Genomic DNA, 22324 nt, shown 5'->3' on the forward strand with positions numbered 1-22324 from the left:
CTCATTTTCTTATATTCCTAATAATTTGCATTTCTATTTACATTTTCTATTGTATTTTCAATATTTACACTTCTGTTTTACTTACACTATGTTATGCACTGTCACTTGCAGTAACTTATAAAACTATATTATACTGTTCCATCATATTTCCATCCATTGCTTTCACTTGCTATTTACACATTATTTACATTTTCCACTTTCACTTTTAGAACTGCTTCAGGCTATGCGAATAAAAAAAAAAAAAAGCAGGTAACGCAGAGGGGAACCTGGCATTCAGCGCACTGCCAAGAGGGGCGTTTGTGCTCAGGTGTGCGTTGGGTGGTATGTGCACACACCTGGCACCTGCGGATCGCAGCCTTCCTCTTCGTTGTGGCAGGCATTTGCACCAGTCTGTGCCGATCCATGTACACCCTCTGCTCAAGTCTGTCGGGAAGTCTCACAGCATGGCGCCTTGGAGTTGCTGCTGTCGCCCTACCATATCTCTCAAGCAGTTGCTGAACACAAGTCCTGGCGAACAACCTCAGGGAGAAGGACTTGGGTGGGTTTACCTTCATCTTGTACAGGATGAAGGCGTTCAGCATCATGTCAATGAGATGCAGAAAAAAATTTCCTGTTCCACCTAGTATTCTTCCTGAGGCAGTCTATCTCTCTAATCATCATGTCGAACTTGTCCACCAGCCGCATGTTGATATTATAGTCGATGACAGCATCGTTTCCTCACAGGCTTGCTGTCCTACGGTCGACCTTCCCACTGTCTTTCATTTCCCCCTTGTGTACGGTGGTGAGCATGTGTACGACCCTCTTGTCATCCCACCGAATTGCCAGCATCTTTTCAGACTTGTGTAGGTGTACGTCTCCTCGCTGCAAGTTTCCTGCCTTTGGGAATTTGGGGAAGTGGGCACAATTGCTCTTCATAGTGCCACAGGAGCCGATGCCGTGCTCTGAAAGATATTTAGCAAGTTTCGGTGCTTTATAATAGTTGTCAGTATTCAGCACATGATTCCCACCAAAATACCTTTCAAGCAGCACTTTCACTGAACAGCCTGAGAAGCCATGGGGGTGTGTTTTGTCCAGATCGACAGTGCTGGCTGAATAGATGACGAAGTCAAGGATGTACCCTGTCTTACAGTCGCACAGTACAAAGAACTTGAATCCAAAACAATGATGTTTGCTTGGAATGTACTGTACAAACATAAGACATCCTCTGAACAAAACCAAGGATTTGTCTATGACAACCTTCTGAAAGGGGTGGAAGAATGACAAACTTATCCTTCATTCTGCTCAGAATCTCCCGGATCTTCCAGAGTGGGTCGGTTTGGGAAGGTACATCATTGTTGGTGAAGTGCAGGTTTCCCATGATGTTCCGGAAGTGATCTCTGGCCATGTACTTATTGAAGGTGGGTGAGGGTAGTAAGGGGTCCATTGACCAGTATTCTTCCAACTCATGCTTCTTTGAATGTGGCATGAGAAGCATAAGGGCGAAGAACACATACAGCTCCTGCACTCCCAGCACGGTCCACTGTTGCATCTTCGCTGCACCTGCACCACTTGCAGCACGTTGCGATTCGTACCTATTAGTCTCATCACATATGTGCTGCATGACTTCGTCATCGAGGAAGGCCAAAAGGAAGTCCACACACTCAGCATCCTCGTCAAGAGTGAAGGCAGACTGTATTCCTGAAGAACTCTCATCGAAATGGAGATGTTAAGGGAAGAAATCGGAACCTTCCGTCCACACGAAGCCGTCCAGGATTCCCTATCGTGGTGGTGTAGGGTGGGTGAGGATGGAGGGTGGCTGTGAGGCAAACTGGGCTGTTTCAAGGTCATTCTCACTGACCCTAGGTTGCCGTGTAGCACTAGCAGCCCTTACTCTAGTTGCTACTCTACTTTTATGAGTCAGGGATTTACCTCCTACCCTACGGCCTGCCTTCACTGTAGGTGCTGGTGGAGACTACGATGACGAAGACTCAGGAGAAAATTCTGCTGGTGAGGAAGAAATTAGTGAAGTGGGGCTGGGGGAGCTGGGAGTTGATTCACCTCGGGACTCATGGTGGGCTGGGTCACGTGGGGCCATTGTTCCGAGACTAACCCGCCGCCTTTTCACTCCCTTCCCAAATTCCTTCCCTTGCTGCACTAAGGGCTCCTTTCCCTTGGAGCTAGGGATAACTTGGGACACTGAAGCACTCATACTAGGAGTTTCTGTAACGATATCCTCCCCAGGCTCATCACACGATTCACCCAAAGGATCAAAGTCACTATCCATCATTATCATAGATATCTCTGCCAGTTCACGTTCCACTGCTGTCACTAAGTCCTTCACTGCTTCCCACATGAGTTTTTCTAGGGGTAGAGGTCTCAGGGCCCTTTGCAATGGGTGCAGAAGCGGCAGAAATGGCGGGGCGCGAGTGCGACATGGTTTCACCTCAGAGGATGACAAGGAACTAATTCCCGCAGCGTATATGGGAAGGCAAGGGTTGACAATGTCAATAGGGTGACAGCTGCTAATTTACATGCTATGAAATGATTGGAAGGAAATCTCGACAATACATAAAAAAAATAGGTAGTTCCAGGTGAATGTAAATATCACTTAGGCTTCTCCCTTCCTTTCTTATATATATTTTTATTACGAGGATAGATTATACGGCATATTTCATGGGGAAACTACCGGGGGAAATTAGCGAACGAGTGCATGTGAGGTGTTGTCAGGTGATAGTTAGCCAATTCCAGGTGTATGGCACTATAACTTACCTTATTTCTTTTTTGTGTATATTATTTTGTAGAAGAATAGGGCATAGGGCTTATTTCAATGGATGAAATCAGTGGAATATTCTGGGGAAAATTTGCTTAGCGCAGCACGGCCGAACAGGCGAGAGGAGAGGGTAATGGAGGGGAGGTAGGGAGGGGAGTCAAGAACGGGGAAAAATGGCTAAATTGTCAATAATGGATGGGAGTACAGATGAGATTAGGAGTGCTGACTAGTGTTGGACATTGGCAATACTGATAGATGATACAAGCCACCACTTTTAAGCCCAGGAGAATTAAAAATAACACAGAATCACAAACGTGCTGCCCAGCGGTATGATCTATTGCGCCCAAGCATCATGAAAGTGATGCCCTTCGGTTAAGGGGTTAAACAGCATTACTCATAGGTTTAATATTCAAAAAGTTGTGGTAAATATAGGATTGTGTTATTTGATGGTGTTTTTCTTCATTGTTTACTTTTGCACTGCAGAAATTTCTGTTGCACAAAGCTTATACACCATATCTTTCTGTTTATATCTGTTTATCTATCTGTATCTATCTATCTATATTTATCTATCTGTCTATATACTGTATGTTTCAGGGAATCTGTGTAATCAGTGATTTCATGAAATCCCAAGTGAATTTGTGAAATGAGTTTAAATTTGTATGGGTTAATTAAGGGTTAGGTTAGGCTGGGATAATCTAGGTTAGGATAGGTTAGGTTAGGTTAGGTTAGGTTAGGTTAACTTAGATGAATACTTAACGTAACTTAGTAATCATAGTAACTATGGGGGAGGTGGTAGCTTAATCGGTAGAGAGGTGGCCTGTAGTCCTATTGGACCCAGGTTCAAATCCCCGCTGGGGCAAGGAACAGTTTTAGGATTTGAATTTCTTAAAATCAGACTTTACTGATCTACCGGAAGACCCGCCGACATGTAAAAATACCTCCGCTAATACCAATATACTAGCACCGAAGTGGTAACATGTAGAGGTGTATTGTATGTAGGAGGACTACTGGGCCTTGGGAGCAGGCTCTGAAGCCTATGCCCAGAGTTGGACACAAAAAAATACCTAAATTAACCTAACCTAACCTACCGGTAATTACCTAGCCTATCTTAACCTACATTTAACCTAGATTATCCCAGCCGAACCTAACCGCAGCCTTACTTAACCTAACCTTAATTAACCCATCCTAATTTAAACTCATTTCATGAATTCCTTAGAGATTTTATGAAATCACTGGTTACCCAAATTCCCTGTAACATAACCCTCTGTCCAGAAACTATACAACCTTAGGCTTCAAAAATTGATTGAGCTAGGACACTAATCCCCCCCTTCTGACTTGACGCACGTAGCCCAGTGTTCTTTCCACAGCCTGGTTCATTTTTCAAAGTCAGTTTTTGGTACCTCCTGCAGGTGCTTCATTACATTCATCATGGCCTCGTATCTTGGATGAGCGTTGCTCAAGACCTGTTGGAGTATGCAAATCGCGATCCAGACTTTCTGAAGACTATTATAATTGGAGATGAAACTTAGATGCATCAGGGAAACCCAGAAACCAAAACACAGTCATCCCAGTGGAAGCATGCAGGGTTGCCTCAACCAAAACACCACGACGGGTCAGCATCAAGGTGAAATACATGTTGACAGTTATTTTTTTTCCGACAGCCGTGTTGTTGTGCATCGCGAGTACGCACAGGAAGGTCAGACTGTCAACAGACATTATTACCTGGAAGTTGTCTGTCGTCTTCGTGGCCCATCTCGAGGGAAAAGATCAGATCATTGCAAAGTGACAAGTCGGAAGCTGCACCATGACAACGTCCCTGCCCATTGTTCTCAATTGATTCAGGAATTTTTGGCCAAGCACATCATCTGCAGGTCCAGCAGCCTACCAGCTCACCAGACATGGCTCCATGTGACTTTTGGTTATTCCCCAAGCTCAATGCTCGACTGAAGGGTTCCCGATTTGAGATGAGAGAAGAGATCATGACGAATGCGACGAAGTATCTGCAAGAGATACCGAAAACTGACTAAAAAATGAATCAGGCAGTGGAATGAACACTGGGCTACGTGTAAGCCAGAAGGGGCTTACTTTGAGGGGGATTAGTGTCCTTGCTCAACAGGTTAGCTGTTTAATTTTTTAGAGGCTAAGGTTGGATAGTTTCTGGACAGTCTATAAGATGCAACATTAAGCAAGAGATATTACTCCTATGAATTACAGCCAAGCTTACAACATGTGATTTTATTCAGCTTAGGGAGATTTTCACATGACATTGCGTTAGATATTTGTCAGAGAGTGCTATATATATATATATATATATATATATATATATATATATATATGACAAATATCTATCTATCTATATATATATATATATATATATATATATATATATATATATATATATATATATATATATATATATATATATATTATATATGACAAATATCTATCTATCTATCTATCTATATATATATATATATATATATATATATATATATATATATATATATATACCGCACTCTATGACAAATATCTAACGCAATGTCATGTGAAAATCTCCCTAAGCTGAATAAAATCACATGTTGTAAGCTTGGCTGTAATTCATAGGAGTAATATCTCTTGCTTAACGTTGCATCTTACATCCTCATTAATAACCATGACGAATGATACCTGTTGTAAGAGGAAGAATATTTTTGTAGTACAAATGTTGTCTTACTTTTTTCCATCGTCATTCGTTCTTCATTTTTTATTATAATTACCTCCTCCAGCAATGTTGGGGGAGGTTATATATTCACCTATGTTTGTCTGTCAGTCTGTTTGTCCAGACGGTATGTCCTAAGTTCTCTGTGAATTTCAATGAAATTTGGTGGAAGGGTGGGTCATGGGCCAAGAAATGATTAAATTAGGGGGCGAATTCGGGTCCTGTGTACAATATCTCCTAAAATTCTCAATGAACTTCAACAAAAAAATTTTTGTGGAAGAGTATGCTGTGGGTCAAGGAACAATTTATTATATTTGGGGGCGGATCCGGATCCTATGTATTCCAAACAATATCTCCACGGATCCGAATCTGGATCCTTTGTAATGGCATTGGCGGAGGTATGCGCTCTCTGAGTGCTTTCTAGTTTACACATATATTCATCTGAACATTTTGTGAAAACTTCTCGTATCAGGAACAATAAATAAGGGCAGGTATTATGCAGAATTTTCACAAGTACTAACAGTTAAGGCCGTAGACACGTCAGCCTAAAAGTGTCTCTAAAACCTGTTCCTTATCCGAGTGTGACAAGTTAACAATCTCTTTTTAGCCATTTATGCCAATATAATCTGCAGTATGTCTATTGTCTACAAAAAAAAGACACACATAATTGGTAAGGGTACAGTGAGGTGCAGTAAGCAAAGTTAATCTTAACATAAGCAAGCGGATGTTTGTTACTTATACGTCTTGTATCAGACGACGTGGAATCTCATGAATCGGCAGAGGCCAGCTGCTTTGTGCTAAATTTGCTAAAGAGACTGCTCTACAGTATGTTTGAACAGCATAGTTGTGACACTGGGTAACACACACAAAGGAAACTCTCTACTTGCACCCTGAAAGATTGTATGAAAGTTATAGATCAACTACACTCCGTGGGTGTCACATCTGTGCTCCCAGTAAAGCATCCAGTTGCAATACGGACGAATCTACGGGCCCACATCTCACATTTTGGTGGCAGTGGTGGGATGCACGAGATGTCTAATGGATGAGGAGGAGCACTGCAAATATTAAATTAGCGGGAACTATAAGCTGACATATCTCGTTGTCGGGTAGGTCCCTACTGGTAAGGGATGTCTTCATATACAAAATATCATTGTCTAACGTGAGATCATCTGCTGACTGTGGCAGAGTGGGTCGAAGTGTCTCCTGATTCTAGGAAGAATATAGCCTTAGACAACAGAGGGTCTGTGCACTGACTTTTATAAACAACATCTGAGGTGTAAGGAATTTCACTTCTTTGACACTGTGAGACTGCCAATGTGAAACAGCATCTTCAGCTATATTTGACTTACCAGGCACGTACTCAGAGGTTGGATTAAAGTCTTGGATAATAATTGACCATCGTGCTAGACGTCCAGTAAGATTTCTTCTTTTGAATAAATCACAAAGTGGGAGATGATCTGTTTGAATATGTGCTGGATATTCATTGATTATGTCTCTGAATTGTTTGAGAGACCAAACAGCTGCTTAAGCCTCCCTCAGTAACACCGTAGTTACGTTCAGCGGCACTGAGGCCACGAGTAGCATACGCTGTTACAAGTTTCTTTTCGTTATCAATACGCATCAACAACGAGCCTAGACCTACCCCAGACACGCCTGTGCAAAGAAGTAAAGTTTTCTTATAATCAGGGAATGTCAGCACTGTGTTCCATGTTGGAGGAAAATTTGTGTTATCTTTATAAATGGTACCAGTGCTCCACTAAAACTTAAAGTGGTACAAAGATTGGCGATTTCCTGTTGTACCCATTGGCCATAAAGGTGTGCCAGGACATACCATTCTCTGTAACTGCAAAGGGTGATGATGATGATGATTTACCCGATGTATATACCATTGAAAACTCTACGGATTCTGCTACGACTTCATCAACTGATCACACCTTTCATGTAAATCCAGGCGACTTCCCTCTAAATGAAGAACAATTATTTTTAATATTTTGCATACCTTTAGAGATGTTGCCTTACTTGGTGAACATATGAGTAAGGCCGGTATGATTAAGTACGCTACAGAAGTGATTCCCGGTACTCAACCAGTTTATGCTACAGCATAGCTTACGAAAAAAAACAAAAAAATGATGAGATAGTAGCCTACGGGATATGCTAAATCAGGACATCATTGAACACTCCGTCAGCCCGCTTTTCCTAGTCACCAAGAAAGAGGGTGAATTTAGACCCGCAGTTGACTATCATAAAATGAACTCTGTCACTGTACCCGATCGATTCCATTACCAGTCCTGACAGATTTACTGGAATCACTTGGCGAGAATAGCATTGTTTTCACTTCCCTTGACTTACATAGTGGCTACTGGCAAATAGAAATGGAAGAGTCGTCTCGCCCTGTAAGTGCATTCAGTATTCCTTCTGGCCACCTCCCTTTGGTCTTAAAATTGCTCCATCAGTATTCATGGGGCTTATCCATTCTATATTCAGTGGTATCTTTTCGCTTATCTACTGTAGGTGATATCATTGTAGTGAGTATATCAATCCCTGAACATTTTGCCAAGCTACAGCAAGTTTTTGATCGCCTCCAAATGGCAGGTCAAAGGTTAAGCTCAGTAATGCAACTTTCTGCATATGAGAATTACATTTCTTGGACATATGGTTGACGCTGAAGGAATTACCTCGGACGAGAAAGTTAGGGCAACTTTTAACTTCCCAGAACCTACCAATACTGATGATATAAGGAGTTAGCTTGGATTGCGTAGGTACTATCAGCAATTTATTCAAGGTTATACAGATATCCGTTCCTCTTACTAAAATACTTAAGAAAAATGAACCTTTTCTTTGGTCTAATGACCAGTCTCATGCTTGAAACACTGAAGACAGCACTTATTATCAATAAGATGTCTCCCGACATGTTATAGATGCAGAAATTAAAAGAAAACGGTCTAAAGAGTAAAACAACATCGATATTGTACGTGAATGATAAGACAATTATATGACATTATATTGTACAAATAATCAGAGTATACAAGTTAACAGGGAGAGTGTCTAATTAAATTATGTACGTGCATAAGAGAATCATGTAATGCCGATATGTGTCACAGTGATGGATAATAAAATTATTTAACAGCTGGTTATACAGGAATCACAAACGTATCGTGAGAGAATAAGGCCTCGTAATAGCTAAATAATGTTCATATCATTAGTTGGGTGTCCACACGTCGTCACACAAATCAACACTGTATAGTAGAGGTGGAGTGGGCCGTGGTTTGGTTCATTTTTTTGTAGTCTTCTCAGATCTCTCAAACTTCAGTGGGTTTCAATTTCCTCTCGTCATTTTCTCATTGAACAAGTTTGCTAGTTTCATGTTGTAACCTAATCTCATGGAGTCTTTTTTCCATACGTTTAACACAGAAGTGGACACAACACCACAATAAATTAAAAAAGAAAAATCCTAGAATGGTGAATGTTATAAGAGAATATACCTAAATGTGAGATGTGGGCCCATAGATTTACCATCAGGGTCTGAAGTTATATCTTAAAGACTCCATGTTGCTACAGGATGCTATATTGGGAGCTTAGATGTTACATTCACGGAGTGGGTCCATATATTTACCATCAGGGTCTCAAGTTATATAACAAAGACTCCGTATTGCTACTGGATACTTTACTGGGAGCTTAGATGTTACACCCACGGAGTGTAGTTGATCTCTCTCATACAATCTTTCAGGGTACAGGTAGAGAGTTACCTTTGTGTGTGTTGCCCAATTTCACGACTATTGTATACTGTTAACACATAGAACAGTCTCTCCAGCAGATCTGGCAAGAGGCAGCTGACTTCTGCCGCGTCATGAGATTCCACGATGTTTGACTCGTGATGTATAGGAAACAAATATCTGCTACCTTACAGTAAAGAATGAGACGCTAGAATGCCCCAAGAGCTGACACAAGAACGAACCTTTACCAAAGATGTGACCAACACTATTCTGTGACGTCTTTGGACTTTTTCATATCATTTAGCAAAACTGTATTAAACAGAAGTATGCTAAATGAACGTTTTATTCTGAAATAATAGAATGACAAAGTTCAAAATTGTGGACACTGAATATAAATATAAACACTTAAGTTAATTAAATTCTTTTTAAATGTATCTGGCAGAGAACTGGTCGACCTAAGTTCTGCCTATAAATTCATCTGCTACTTGCAAATTGTTTATATTGCAGTTTTTGTAACACGGAAACCTCAGTGCCTAAGTGGGAGGGTTTGCTTGCATGGGGTTACTCATTGTCACTGTGTTGGGTCGTCAGAGCCTAATCGAACCTAATATAACCTAAACATACTTAAAACAATGCGACCTAGCTCAGTTCAATCCAACCCAACCCAACCCAACCCAATCCAGTCAAACCTAATGTAACCTAACTCAACCTTCTGATGTTACAGGCAAGCGTCAGTGCCTTGGTGAAGGGCTGGCACGTATGGAGCTGTTCATCGTGAGTGTGGTGGTGCTACAGAGTCTTAGCCTGGCCCCACCCCCTGGCAAAGATGTCAACCCCAGCCATGACCCGGACGTTCCAATGGGCCACTTTCCCATCAGGCAGGATATCATGGTCACTGTCCGGCGGTGATTTTTCTGACTGGGATTACAGTTAATAGGTTGATCTGGCCCCTAAACTGATCAGGTCCCGATGTTGTTCCAATTAGGTTAGAATTGGTAAGGTTAGAATAAGTTAGGTTACTAAGATGAGTTCAGGTTAAGCTGAATTAAGTAAGAAACGAAACCACTTTGGACGGATTGACTTATAGCGGGAGTATACAAGGAAGGGTTGTTTGGAATGATGTCTTGATTAGCTTTTTTTTTTTTTCTTTTTTTTTCTTTTTTTTATGCTTAACCACTTCACTAATATCACGTATTTTTATAATTCACTCTTGCTACGGCAAAATAATTTTACTGAACTTGGGACAGACATCTAGTAGTGATGTAATAGCAAAGTGAAAACTGAACATTTCAAATGCTCGTGTAGTACAGAGTATAGGAGAGTCATAAGCTATGTGTTTGTCAGGAAATGGCCATGTGCTGTGATCCTGCACGTTTAGAGATTCATTGCATACAGTGCGTCAATCAGTACTCTGATACTCTAGGAGGAGGATTTCACGTTAACCAGTAGTGCGTCTTGTGCAAACATCCACTGTAAAGGATACTACTTAGGGACGAGATGCGATTGTGAAACTTATGACCTTCTACAGATAGCTGTAGTATGAATTAAACTTACTTTATAAACTAAATCGAACCTGAAAGTAGCTCAAGATTAAATATACGTGCAGATCAACTTCCTATGTCAATCAAATGACTCTTTGTCAACAGGTAATCCGACTTCTCTCTCAACTCTTTACGTCCATAGTCTTTTTAACAGCATTTTCAATCTCTTTATCTTTTCTTTTTGTCTTACATCTTCTCTTACAGTACCAACCACAAACCACAAACCACCGACCCAGTCTGGTAAAACCCCTGACCTAGGTATGTCCTGATGACCACGGGACTCGCCATGACAGGACACTCAAAAGCTGGATTAGGCCGGATCCTTAGCTTGGTTACTAATTGCCTGCTATTAATTGATTGCCACCGTAGGCCATAGCTTTCAATCCAAAAGTTGAAGTTTTACAATTTGAACACATGATAGCGCTGGAAATGCAAGGACAAAAGTAGCAAACAAATACAGTGTTCTTTTACCAAAACACCAATTAAGGCATGCGAAGAAGAACAGAATCGTATTCCTTTTAGACAAGTAAGAGGTTCCGCATAACATTTTCAATAAATTCGAAAAGTTTTCTTTCCTTATTCCTAATTTTTGTATAAGCACAAAGTGAAAGATAAAAACAGTAGATTACTAGTGGAGAAGAGAGAAAAAGTGAGCAGATGGAGAGAACACTTCAAGGAATTGTTGAACATAGAGAATGGAAGAAATGTGAGTATAAGTGGCTGGGAAATGGCTGGGAGAAGGAGGGAGGTGAGAAGACAGGAAGCAATCAGTAGGATAGAAGTTGTGGAACCAATGAAGAGAGTCAAATTCGGGAAAGCCCCAGGAATTGATGGAGTGTGTGGTGAAATGCTGAAGCATGGGGGAGAGATAGTAGTAGAATGGATGTGGAAGATGTGCAGATTGGCCTGGGAGGATCAAAGAGTCCCGAAGGATGACGTCAGGTATAATTATTCCCTTGTACAATGGAAAAGGGGAAAAAGAAGTGTGTAGTAATCATAGGGGCATTTGTCTTCTTAGTGTAATAGGAAAAGTGTATGGTAGGATTCTTATGGAGAGAGTTAAGGAAATAACAGAGGAATTAGTTGGAGAAGAACAGGGAAGTTTAGGAAAGGAAGAGGTTGTGTAGATCATATATTCATTCTTAGATCTTTAATGGAAAAGTTTCTAGAGAAAGGAAGAAGATGTATGCGGCCTTCATGGATTTGGAGAAAGTATATGACAGGGTGGATAGACAAGGATTGTGGAAAGTATTAAGACTATATGGAGTAGATGGGAAGTTGTTGAATGCTGAGAAGTGTATGTGTGATGGTGCTAAGACTGCAGTGCGTGTGGATGGTGAACTAAGTGAATTTTTCTCTCTGAAAGTTGGGTTGAAACAGGGATGTGTCATGTCTGCATGGTTGTTCAATCTGTACATGGATGGGGTAAAAAAAGAGATACAAGGTAGGGTAGTGGATGTTGGAGTGGCCCTAGTGAAAGAGGGTAATGTTTGGAAACTCCCTGGACTGTTGTTTGCAGATGATACTGTGTTGTTCAGTGAAGACGAAGGGGAGCTGCAAGGCTTTTTGGATGAGTTTGGGAGAGTGTGTATGAAACGAAATCTAAAGGTGAATGTAGGGAAGAGTAAAGTGGTGGTCTTTGAGAGAGGTGAAGTCAGTGAATGTACAGTGAGGTTGGATGGTGAGGAAATGGAAAATGTGAGTACGTTTAAGTACTTGGGGAGTGTGATGAGTAAGGATGGAAGTTTGGAGGGTGAAGTGCTTGAAAGGATACAACAAGGAAGGTTGCTGATTCCTTGAAAGCAGTGATGAGAAACAGAGAAGTGAGCATGGAAGTGAAAAAGTTACTGCATGACAGTATTGTGATACCAAATCTAACGTATGGATGTGAAGCTTGGACGTTGTTAGAAGGACACAAGTCAAGAGTGAGAGCAGTGGAAATGTGGAGTCACATGGAGAGACAGGCTGACAAATGAGGATATAAAGGAGCGTTGTGGTGTGGATGTGGATGTGTTAGGAAGCGTTAGGAGGAACACACTGAGGTGGTCTGGCCATATGGAGAGGATGGAGGGTGAGAGACTGACGAAGAGAGTGTATGTGAGTGAGGTGGAGGGGGGGGAGGGAGGGGGAGGCCGAGGATGAGATGGAGGGATGGAGTGGAGAGGGATATGAGAGAGGGGGGTGTGAGTTGGGAGTAGGGCAGTGAAATGGCGGGGGACAGGGCGACGTGGAAACGATTTGTTTGTGGCCAATCCGTACGGGATTAAGGTGTCTGGCAATAGATAGATAGATAGACAAAGCCAACATACAGAGTATACTGTAAAAGTCCATTATAGTCCAAGAAATAATCCAGTAAATGATCAACTAAATGCTCCACTACATTAATTCTCTACATATAAAAACAAGCGCCTCAGGTATACTGTATTGCAGTATGTCAATGATCCAGAAATCAAAAGACAATCAGAACATCACGACTCCGAATATGAGTTTTTTTTTTTTTTTATGTGAGGAAGAAGGAACCAAAGGCCATGAGCCCGCAGTAACAGTTCCCGCCAAGAGAAAAACAAAATACAATAGAGAGCCAAATTCAAGATCCGATCATTTTGAGATGCCTGGACACACTGCGTTTGAAAGACTGGAGATCATAGGCAGCAGGAAATACAGACAGAGGGAGACAGTTCCAGAGCTGACCTGTTGCATAAATGAAAGACTGGGAGTAACGGTTAACTCTTGCATTACAGAGTTGGACAGAAAAGGGATGAGAGTTTGCTGCCAGACGGGTGCTACACGCCCGTCGTAGAGGTGGAGGAATGCAAGCAGACAGTTCAGAGGAGCAGTGACCATTAAAGTAGCGATAGAAAAGAGATAAAGATGCAACAGTGCGGCGAAGAGACAGAGGTTGAAGGGACTCAGTAAGAGGAGGAGAGTTAATGAGACGAAAAGCCTTTGACTCCACCCTATTGAGAAGAGCTGTATGTGGGGAGCCTCCCCACACATTAGAGTTGTACTCCACACAGGGGCGGATAAAACCCATGTATAGAGTCAACAATTGTGCAGGGGTAAAGAAAGAGCGGAGTCGGCTTAGCACACCCAATCTCTTGGAAGCAGATTTTACAAGAGATGTAATATGATCTTTCCAAGATAAGTCCCGAGTAAATGAAACCCCAAGCATGTTCAAGGATGATGCAGGATTAAGCTGAATATTATTAAACATTAGTGGGTATACCTGTGGAAGATTTTGTCGGGTTGATAGGTGTAAGAACTGAGTCTTAGATGCATTAAAAACAACCATATTATTTTTACCCCAGTCAGAGATACGAGCCAAGTCAGACATTAGGTGTGCCATAGCCTCATCCCTTGTTTGTTGAAGTAACTGTTGAGATGGGCGATGCGGGAACCGAATGGAAAGGTGAAGGGTGGAGTCATCAACGTATGAGTGGATAGGGTTAAATGTACAGCTTAGAAGATCATTGATGAATAAAAGGAAGAGAGTTGGTGATAGGACAGAGCCCTGAGGAACACCACTGTTGATAGATCTAGGAGAAGAACGATGGCCGTCTACAACAGCGGCTATAGAACGACCAGAAAGGAAGCTAGCGATGAAGGCACAGATAGAAGGATAGAAACCGTAGGAGAGCAGTTTGGAAATTAAAGATTTATGCCAGACTCGATCGAAAGCCTTTGAGATGTCAAGTGCAATGGCAATTTTCGCCAAAGTCCCGAAAGGAGGATGACCAGGAGTCTGAAAGGTAGGCGAGAAGATCGCCAGTGGAGCGTCCCTGACGGAACCCGTACTGACGATCGGAAAGAAGGTTGTGATAGGAAAGATGCCTTAAAATTTTTCTATTGAGGATTGACTCGAAAACTTTTGAAATACAGGACGTTAAAGCAATTGGACGATAGTTGGAGGGTTGGGAGTGGTCACCCTTCTTTGGGACTGGCTGAATGAGAGCAAACTTCCAGCAAGAAGGAAAGGTACAAGTTGACAGACAAAGGCGAAGGGGTTTGCCTAGGCAGGGTGTAAGCACAGAAGCACAGTTCTTGAGAACAACAGGAGGGACCCCATCAGGCCCATATGCCTTGTTAGTACTGAGGCCAGTGATGGCAGAAAATACATCAACTGAAGAAATTTTAATGTCAGCCATGAGGAAGTCAAGGGGGGAAGTAATGGAGGAACAGCACCGGAATCGTCTAAGGTGGAATTGGAGGAGAAAGTCTGTGCGAAGAGATCTGCTTTATCAGTAGAAGAAATAGCTACAGAACCATCAGAGTAGAAAAGAGGAGGGAAGGATGATGAGGTGAAGTTGTTAGAAAGATTTTTGGCAAGGTGCCAAAAGGAGCGGGAAGGATTCGAGTTGGAGAGTTGAGAGCATTTAGTATGGATGAAATTATTTTTAGTAGGGCGAAGAACAGAGCACGATTCCGGGCAGAAACGTAAAGATGATGTGATTCAGGGGTGGGTTGGCTCCGGTACCTTTTGTAGGCCCTCTCCTTGTTGCGGTCGATGTTGATAAAGCAACTCACGCCAAGTCTACCGTAGTAATCAGCAGGAAGATGTGCAAGTCTGCACTTGCTACGTTATATAGAACTTTATATTAATACGATAAGAAGGAAGACAAAGTGAAAAATGTCAGTGTCACAGCTTTGAAGTTAAGGGGGTTGTGTGTCGTTACGTGTATAACCTCCACAAGTATGATGTCATTGCCTCTCAGTATGCTTTAATAGTCTCTCAGAACAAATCCAACTGTTTCCTGAATATCTGTAGTACCTAACCTAACAGTGTTACATCTGATAAAACGTATCCAAACAATGGAACCGGAAGTGTGTATCCAAGCCATCTGAATATTACCCAATTAACTCACCATCTAAGCCAGCAAAAGTTCGTCATCTACTCCATCAAATGAAAATAAATGTTTTGTCCTTATCACAGCCCCATTGACCACTCTGCCACTTCACCAATTTCCCGCGATATCACACTATGGTACTAAATTCACAAATGCAAATTACTTAACTTACTATGACAAACCTGTAGAGTGGTACTATGATAATTTTCTTCAAGCTGCCAAAGCGAAGATAACTAAACACCAAACATCCAATTGTATATCTTTCACAAATACAAAAATACACAAAAATATTATAAACGATATTCACTTGTGAAGGACGTCTCTACTATAACATTTTCTTCCCCTTTATCTGTCCGTTTTTTGTATCAGCTATCCTAGGTCAACTTAATTCGTGTCATTTTGTTCGTACATATTATCTGTTCGTTGAAACCCCACCCATTTCATGTCTCCCACTCCCTAGCTCTCCAGTTTCACTGTCTACTCAATGTTACCATGATGCTGCTCTATTAACCCAAACTCCGTCACTTCCTTGCCATGGCCAAGCTTCATACAAGTTGCTTCCACTAATAATTCTTCGTTTTCTCCCTCTCCTGTCTCCTCAGAGCCCAATCCATCACTTATAAAAGGATAAATAACTTTGTTCCATGATGGGCGCGTCCTGGGCTCTCTCTGACTTTGGTTCCGACCTCCCAGTGTGTTCCCTCGCCGGTCACTGTTGTTTTATGACCACTGTTGAAGTACTTTTTCAAGCATTTTCCCCGACCCCTTCCGTGAGAGACATATGGCACCATTTATGGCTTCCGCATCAGCCTCCCTCTCATTTCTAGGTTTATGTTATTTCATACCTAAATCCCGTAAAACGGCCATAAACACTGGTGAGTCACAGTGTTTTCTCCCTCATTCAGTCTTCCTCCAGCTGTGATGTACATTTTAACTCCTCGTTATACACTAAGTTACACACCCAACATTCATCATTCATCAGAATTCTTCAGAATTTTTCGAAGTCATTCAGTCAGCGGCTAGCTCCAGTTCCCGCATATAACTGTACTTGCCAATCACTGTTTTCTGATACCTCTCAGAGTGCCGTGGATTTGTAAGGAGGTGCTCCACTTCTTGGAACGCAGTTGCGATGGTAATTGGTCTGTTTGATATGGTTAGGGGCTGGCGTTAGGATCGTTGATGTGGCTGACGTCATCACGGTCTGCCTCCCGCGTCATATTCTGCTGCTTATGACCCTATCCCCCACTTATATGGCATACAGTCAGGGCGCCTCCTATTATTCCAGACATTTCGTATCTTTCAACCTACCCCTATCAATGACTTGACTCGAGGGTTGTGCATTATCTCTTAAAACTGGTGAAGAAGCTTTTGAACCTCATGCATTGGCTCCTCCCTCTCCTTTCATACAGTGGTCGGTGACACCCACGTCATTCACATGGTTCCCACTGCATCGCCAGCTCTCCATCATTGTCATCCGATTAGATGCCCTCCATCTGCAACAGTTTTTTGAGCACCTACCCCTTTCTTTATTATCTATACGTTGCACCTCACATGTCGGATACTCCTTCACCTTCGCCACTTTCTCCTCCATTCGAGTTTCATTTATCTTCTTTTTCCAACCTTTCCAAATAACTCAGGTATGGTTATTTGTCTTTGATTGTCTTCTGACACCATTTACGTTTTTCTGGTACTGGAACAGGGCATTCTTCAGTTCCTGGAACTGTTACATGCTAATGTTGTTCAATCACGCCGCTCCGTGGGATTGTCCTGACATCGGCGGTGGCATCAGCGAAATTTTTTTTTTTTTTTTTTTTTTTTTTTTTAAATAACAGAACGGAGGAAGGAAAAACAAATGGAGAAAAAAAAATAATCCATACACCAGATTACTGGTGTCCTCTGTTCATAAAATATCTGTAAGAATTAGACTTGAACAGTTGTAGGTTGAAATTTGGAGGAAAACAACTCTGGGGAAGCGAGTTCCAGAGAGATGCAGTTCGGGGAATGAAAGAATTCTGATAGGCAGAAGTTCTGCAATGTGGTTGAGTGACATTCCAGTCATGAGCGTTACCAGATGCCCGTGTAGCACGAGGGAAGGCATGGAGAGGTGGCACCATGGACGCAACTTCGTCTGAGCATTTGCCAAAAAAATATCTGTAAAATAATGCAAGGGAGGCAACATTCCTTCTTACTTGCAGGGGAGGTAGTTTATATGTAATGGCAGGGTTGTTAATGATTCTAACAGCTTTATTCTGAATTTTGTCTAGTTGTCTTAATGCAACCTCTCCACAACCATTCCACAAGGGTGAGCAATATTCAAGCTGAGAGCGCACATGACTCTTATAAATTATAGCTAACTGCTCATCGGCGAAGAAGTTACGGACTCTGTACAATAATCCAAGTTTCCTTGAGGCGGTTTTAGCAAGTGATCTGACATGAGAGGTCCAGCTGAGGGCACTGTTAAGTGAGACACCAAGAATTTCAATACTTTTGGAGATGGGAATATTAGTAGCACTGAAGGTAATGTACGAATCTGGCAATATCTGTCTATTAGTAAACTGTATATATTTAGTTTTACTAGCATTAAAAGAGACAAGGTTGTTTTGTCCCCATTCACTGATTGTAGATAGATCTTGATTTATGGAGATGGCTGTATTGAGTTGAGAGGTAGAGATATTAGACTTTGTAAATGGATGTCTGAGTGTGAATGAACTATGTAGTGTTGAGTCATCTGCATATGAGTGAATGGGATTGTGAGTGACAGATAAGAGATCATTAATATGAACCAGAAATAGGGTTGGCGCCAGAACTGATCCCTGTGGCACGCCGGCGTTAATTGAGTGGAAATTCGAATATACATCATCTACTTTTACTCTTATTTTCCTGTCACTAAGATAAGAAGAAATCAAAGGAACAAAAGACGTTAGTCCATAGCAAGGGAGTTTGGACAGCAGGGAACGGTGCCATACTCTGTCGAAAGCTTTAGAGACATCAAGAGCTACTGCATGAGTTTCTCCAAAAAGATCAATTGATTGATGGATGGTATGAGTTAAGAGATTGAGTATGTCAATGGTGGATCTTTCGTGGCGAAAACCGTATTGTCTATCATTAATTAAGTTGTTGGATTCAAGATGTTTAACAATATGCTTATTAATTAAAGTTTCAAATACCTTACCAAGAGAAGATGTGATAGCTATTGGTCTGTAATTGGAGGGGTCAGACGATTATTCCCAGCACGATTATTCCCAGCACATATTTCAGCCGATAACTTAGGAGGGCTGGGCGATGTTCTGATCTAAGTCTAGCTAGGTGAACTCGATCACCTCTTTTTAGAGATACCTCCGATGGGTGGTAATCAAGAGGTAGGGCGGTGCTTGTAATACGGTGTTCTGATCGAAATGCTGGATTGCCCTGTGCTTGAAGTGGGTATGTAGGTGATTCGTCATTATTAATGTAGCAATGTCTGGAGGTGGGATGGTCTTGATGAGTGTCTGGTAATGTTTGCGTGGTGATGATTTTATGTACGTAGTTGTTTTGTGTAGCTCTGCCATATAATGACAAGGAAGTTGTGTGTTATCTCAGGCTGTCGCCTAGGACTGTGTGCCTTTCACATCGAGATATTCATACACAGAGAGGACTTTAGTTTGAGTGCAATTTGGCTCTGGGAGAAGCACTGGTGCAGATACTGCTGATACGTAGGGCGTTGTTCTGTATAGCCTGCAAGGTGTTGCAGTGAATGTTTGGCAGAATTGGAGCCCATATCCAGGAATCGTAGGACATCACTGATCTGATATTTTTGTAGAGTATGGAGAGTGTTACTTTTTGTCGTTGAAAGTCTGTCCCAGCAAGTGCCCCAAGTGCGTTTAGTCTCGCGTTGCATCGCCTGTGCTGTAGAAAAAAGTGATATAAAGAAAAAAAGATGAAATGAGAAGTAAAAGCGAGGTGAAAAGACATCGTTGACGAGAGTATGAGGAAGATGGCTTGGAAAGGTACCTTAATCTTATCATTACGATAATGCATTTTCCATTTCGTTCTTGCTTCCTGCAGGTGATAATAATTCAGTGTGGGAGAACTCCTTTTGTATTAAGAGTTAGCTATACCCAGCTTCTCCATATGGAGTACTAATCAGAGGACTATTTTTAAGTAGCAAAAGTGCATTAGAAAAATGTCATTGGAATAGAGGGATTAAGTAATTCCTCTCAAGGGTGTTTTATTGCATGATTCTTGTGCCTGAAGGAGGAGTTCAACGACTTTTCATATAATATACCCATTAAGAACTATCCTAGATTTTAAATCTGTAGTAATAATAAAAAAAAGATTATATATATGTTAGTTTATTGTACACTCCAAAACCATGGACGGATTTAATGTTTTGAAGGCGCTGTGCCAGCAAATGGTAGAGGCCCCTAACCTCTTGTTTGTAATGTTTATTATAAAACCATGGGATACTATATTATGCTTTTTATGTAATCAGTGTAACTCATATAAAGACAGGTAACTTAATGCATGAAAATTAACTGTGGGTCAGTGAAATGACAAACAATGCTATCAGAATACTGCAGAAGCAACATCACATTACAGTATATACATACCCCGCATCAACAAATACACAGTGCACTATATCATCATTATTAAAGGATCACTTCTATGAAGTTCCACAACTTACACATTCCCATACTCAGAGAGTGTTTAAAAACAATTTTACCGGTGTGTGTCTGTGTGCGTGTATATATATATATATATATATATATATATATATATATTGTCAAGTCCCAGTCCCCACACTGCCACAGGCTCCAACAGCAGTAGTACAGTACAGGAAGGACGTTGCCCAGTGAGTTGTTCTTCTGAGGGTCAGCCTTTAGGTGTGCAGTACACAACTTCAGCTGAGGCGAAAATAAACACTGGCTCCTTAAAGTTCACTGTCTTTATTTTCCAAGTAATTCCACTTAATGCTTTCCAACTTCACTGTTCTCACAAGCACTGGAGCTATACAAACTTTACTAACTGTTATTACACTTAATGCTCAACACTTCACTGTTTTCTCAACTTCCAATGATATACAAACATCAGTAACCCGTCATTGTCTACCTTTGTTTTCACAAGTACCAAAAATATACAATCTTCACAGACAGTAATTACACTCAATGCTTGCACAGCAACTCTCCACAAACTGCCCCAAAACCGACTGCACTTCACTCACACTGAACTGAAACCCGACTAAACTCCAAACTGACTGACGAACTAAGCTCTTCCCCATCCTTATATAAGCTTGCATTGTTCTAGAAACGTCCACTTCTCCAACATTCTAGGACATACTGTCTTGCATCAGCCCCTAGCAACAACAGTTACCAACTACTAGACATCAGAACATGCTAGAGTTTTCCTACATTTCATAACTCTCCAAATCACTACCCATACGAACTTAAATTACATAATTTAACAGGCAATTACTTAAATAAAACATTAAGAAAAAGAGCACAAAAATAAATGAATGTTTAACTTACGAAATAACTACGCTCACAAACACGAGGCAAACTGGCAACTCTGACGACTCGTACCGAAATTTACGGTACTAGAAATGTCTCGAAGGTACGAGACTACCTAGCTGGTAAATCCCCCTTCATAACACTACCCCCTCCCTAGTTCTTTGTCGTCCCGACAAAACTACACAATATATACAAACATAAACATAAACCCTATTTCTAATGAAACATCTAACTATATACAAAATAATCTTTCAACTTATCAGGTCTTCTTCTATCCCGCTTCTGATGATGTCCTTGCTCCTCCACACAGTCCACTCCTCCACGACGGTCTTGGTCGTCTTCTTGACAGCACACATCACAGGTCCGACACCACGCTTCAACATCCTGACGCATGCCAATCCAGTAGAACTTGTGTCGCAGCCTGCTTAGAGTTGTCTTCACGCCCATGTGCCCACTAGTGATCTTGTTGTGGGACTCATCCAAGATCTCAGACCTCATCTTCTTCAGAACCACCAGTTGCCAACACTCGCTGAGGCCATTGGGCGTCTCCCACTGACGCCCCAGTAGTCCGTTGCAATGAAGGTCCCACTGACTCCAGCAGCTCCCAGTTGCAGGACCTAACCTGGAAACTCCTCCCCATGATGGTCGCACTGCACTCCCTGCAGCCACTCCAGCACCGGTTGCAAATCTGCACCCTCCATCTGCATCCTACTCAGGTCGTCTTCGTCTGACGCCAGCCCCGTCAATACAGAACAGCTGCATTTCTTCCTATGATTCCCATTCCTGCTACACTGCATGTCATCTGTCCTGTCTTCTCGCACACTATTCATCAAGGTTCTCTTCCATTTCTTCAGTGGTGGGTCTTCTGCACCCTTCTTCTTATTATCCCAACCATTCTGATCCGCAAGTAACTCAAACTGTGCACGGTAAGCTTCCCAAGATACACTACCATCACACTCTTGAGGTTTCTTCTTAACTGAATCCCCATTATAGCCATGCACTTCACTGGTTTGGGGCCTAATAACTGAGGCATCATAACTAAGTCCAGAACTTACAACTTGTGCATTCTGATTATTCAGCCCTGTAGTGCCATCTTCAGATGCCCGAGATCCGTCAAGATTCATCGTACACTGTCCATTCCCTTCATACGCTCCCTGTACACTAACCTGAGGCTCAGCAGTGCAATATTTCTCTACAGCCTCAATTTTCTCACTAATTATCTTCTCATGATTGACTACATGCTTCAACTGGTTATCTACATGCCGTCTGCACTCCGCCACTATTCCCTCACTA

General features: G+C 41.8%; 1 protein-coding gene across 1 annotated transcript in view; it reads left to right on the forward strand.

Moving 5' to 3' along the window:
• LOC145401290 (cytochrome P450 2L1-like) overlaps nucleotides 1-10069 on the forward strand; it is a 156711-nt gene extending 146642 nt beyond the window's left edge. Inside the window, exon 11 of the mRNA XM_080273618.1 lies at nucleotides 9885-10069. Coding sequence (XP_080129744.1) covers nucleotides 9885-10069 — 185 coding nt within the window. The remainder of the gene's footprint in view (nucleotides 1-9884) is intronic.
• The last annotated feature ends 12255 nt before the right edge of the window (nucleotides 10070-22324 follow it).

Source organism: Coenobita brevimanus, chromosome 55, assembly GCF_032717465.1.
Source record: "Coenobita brevimanus isolate Jiangsu-jjx chromosome 55, ASM3271746v2, whole genome shotgun sequence".
NCBI classification, from domain to species: Eukaryota; Metazoa; Arthropoda; class Malacostraca; order Decapoda; family Coenobitidae; genus Coenobita; species Coenobita brevimanus.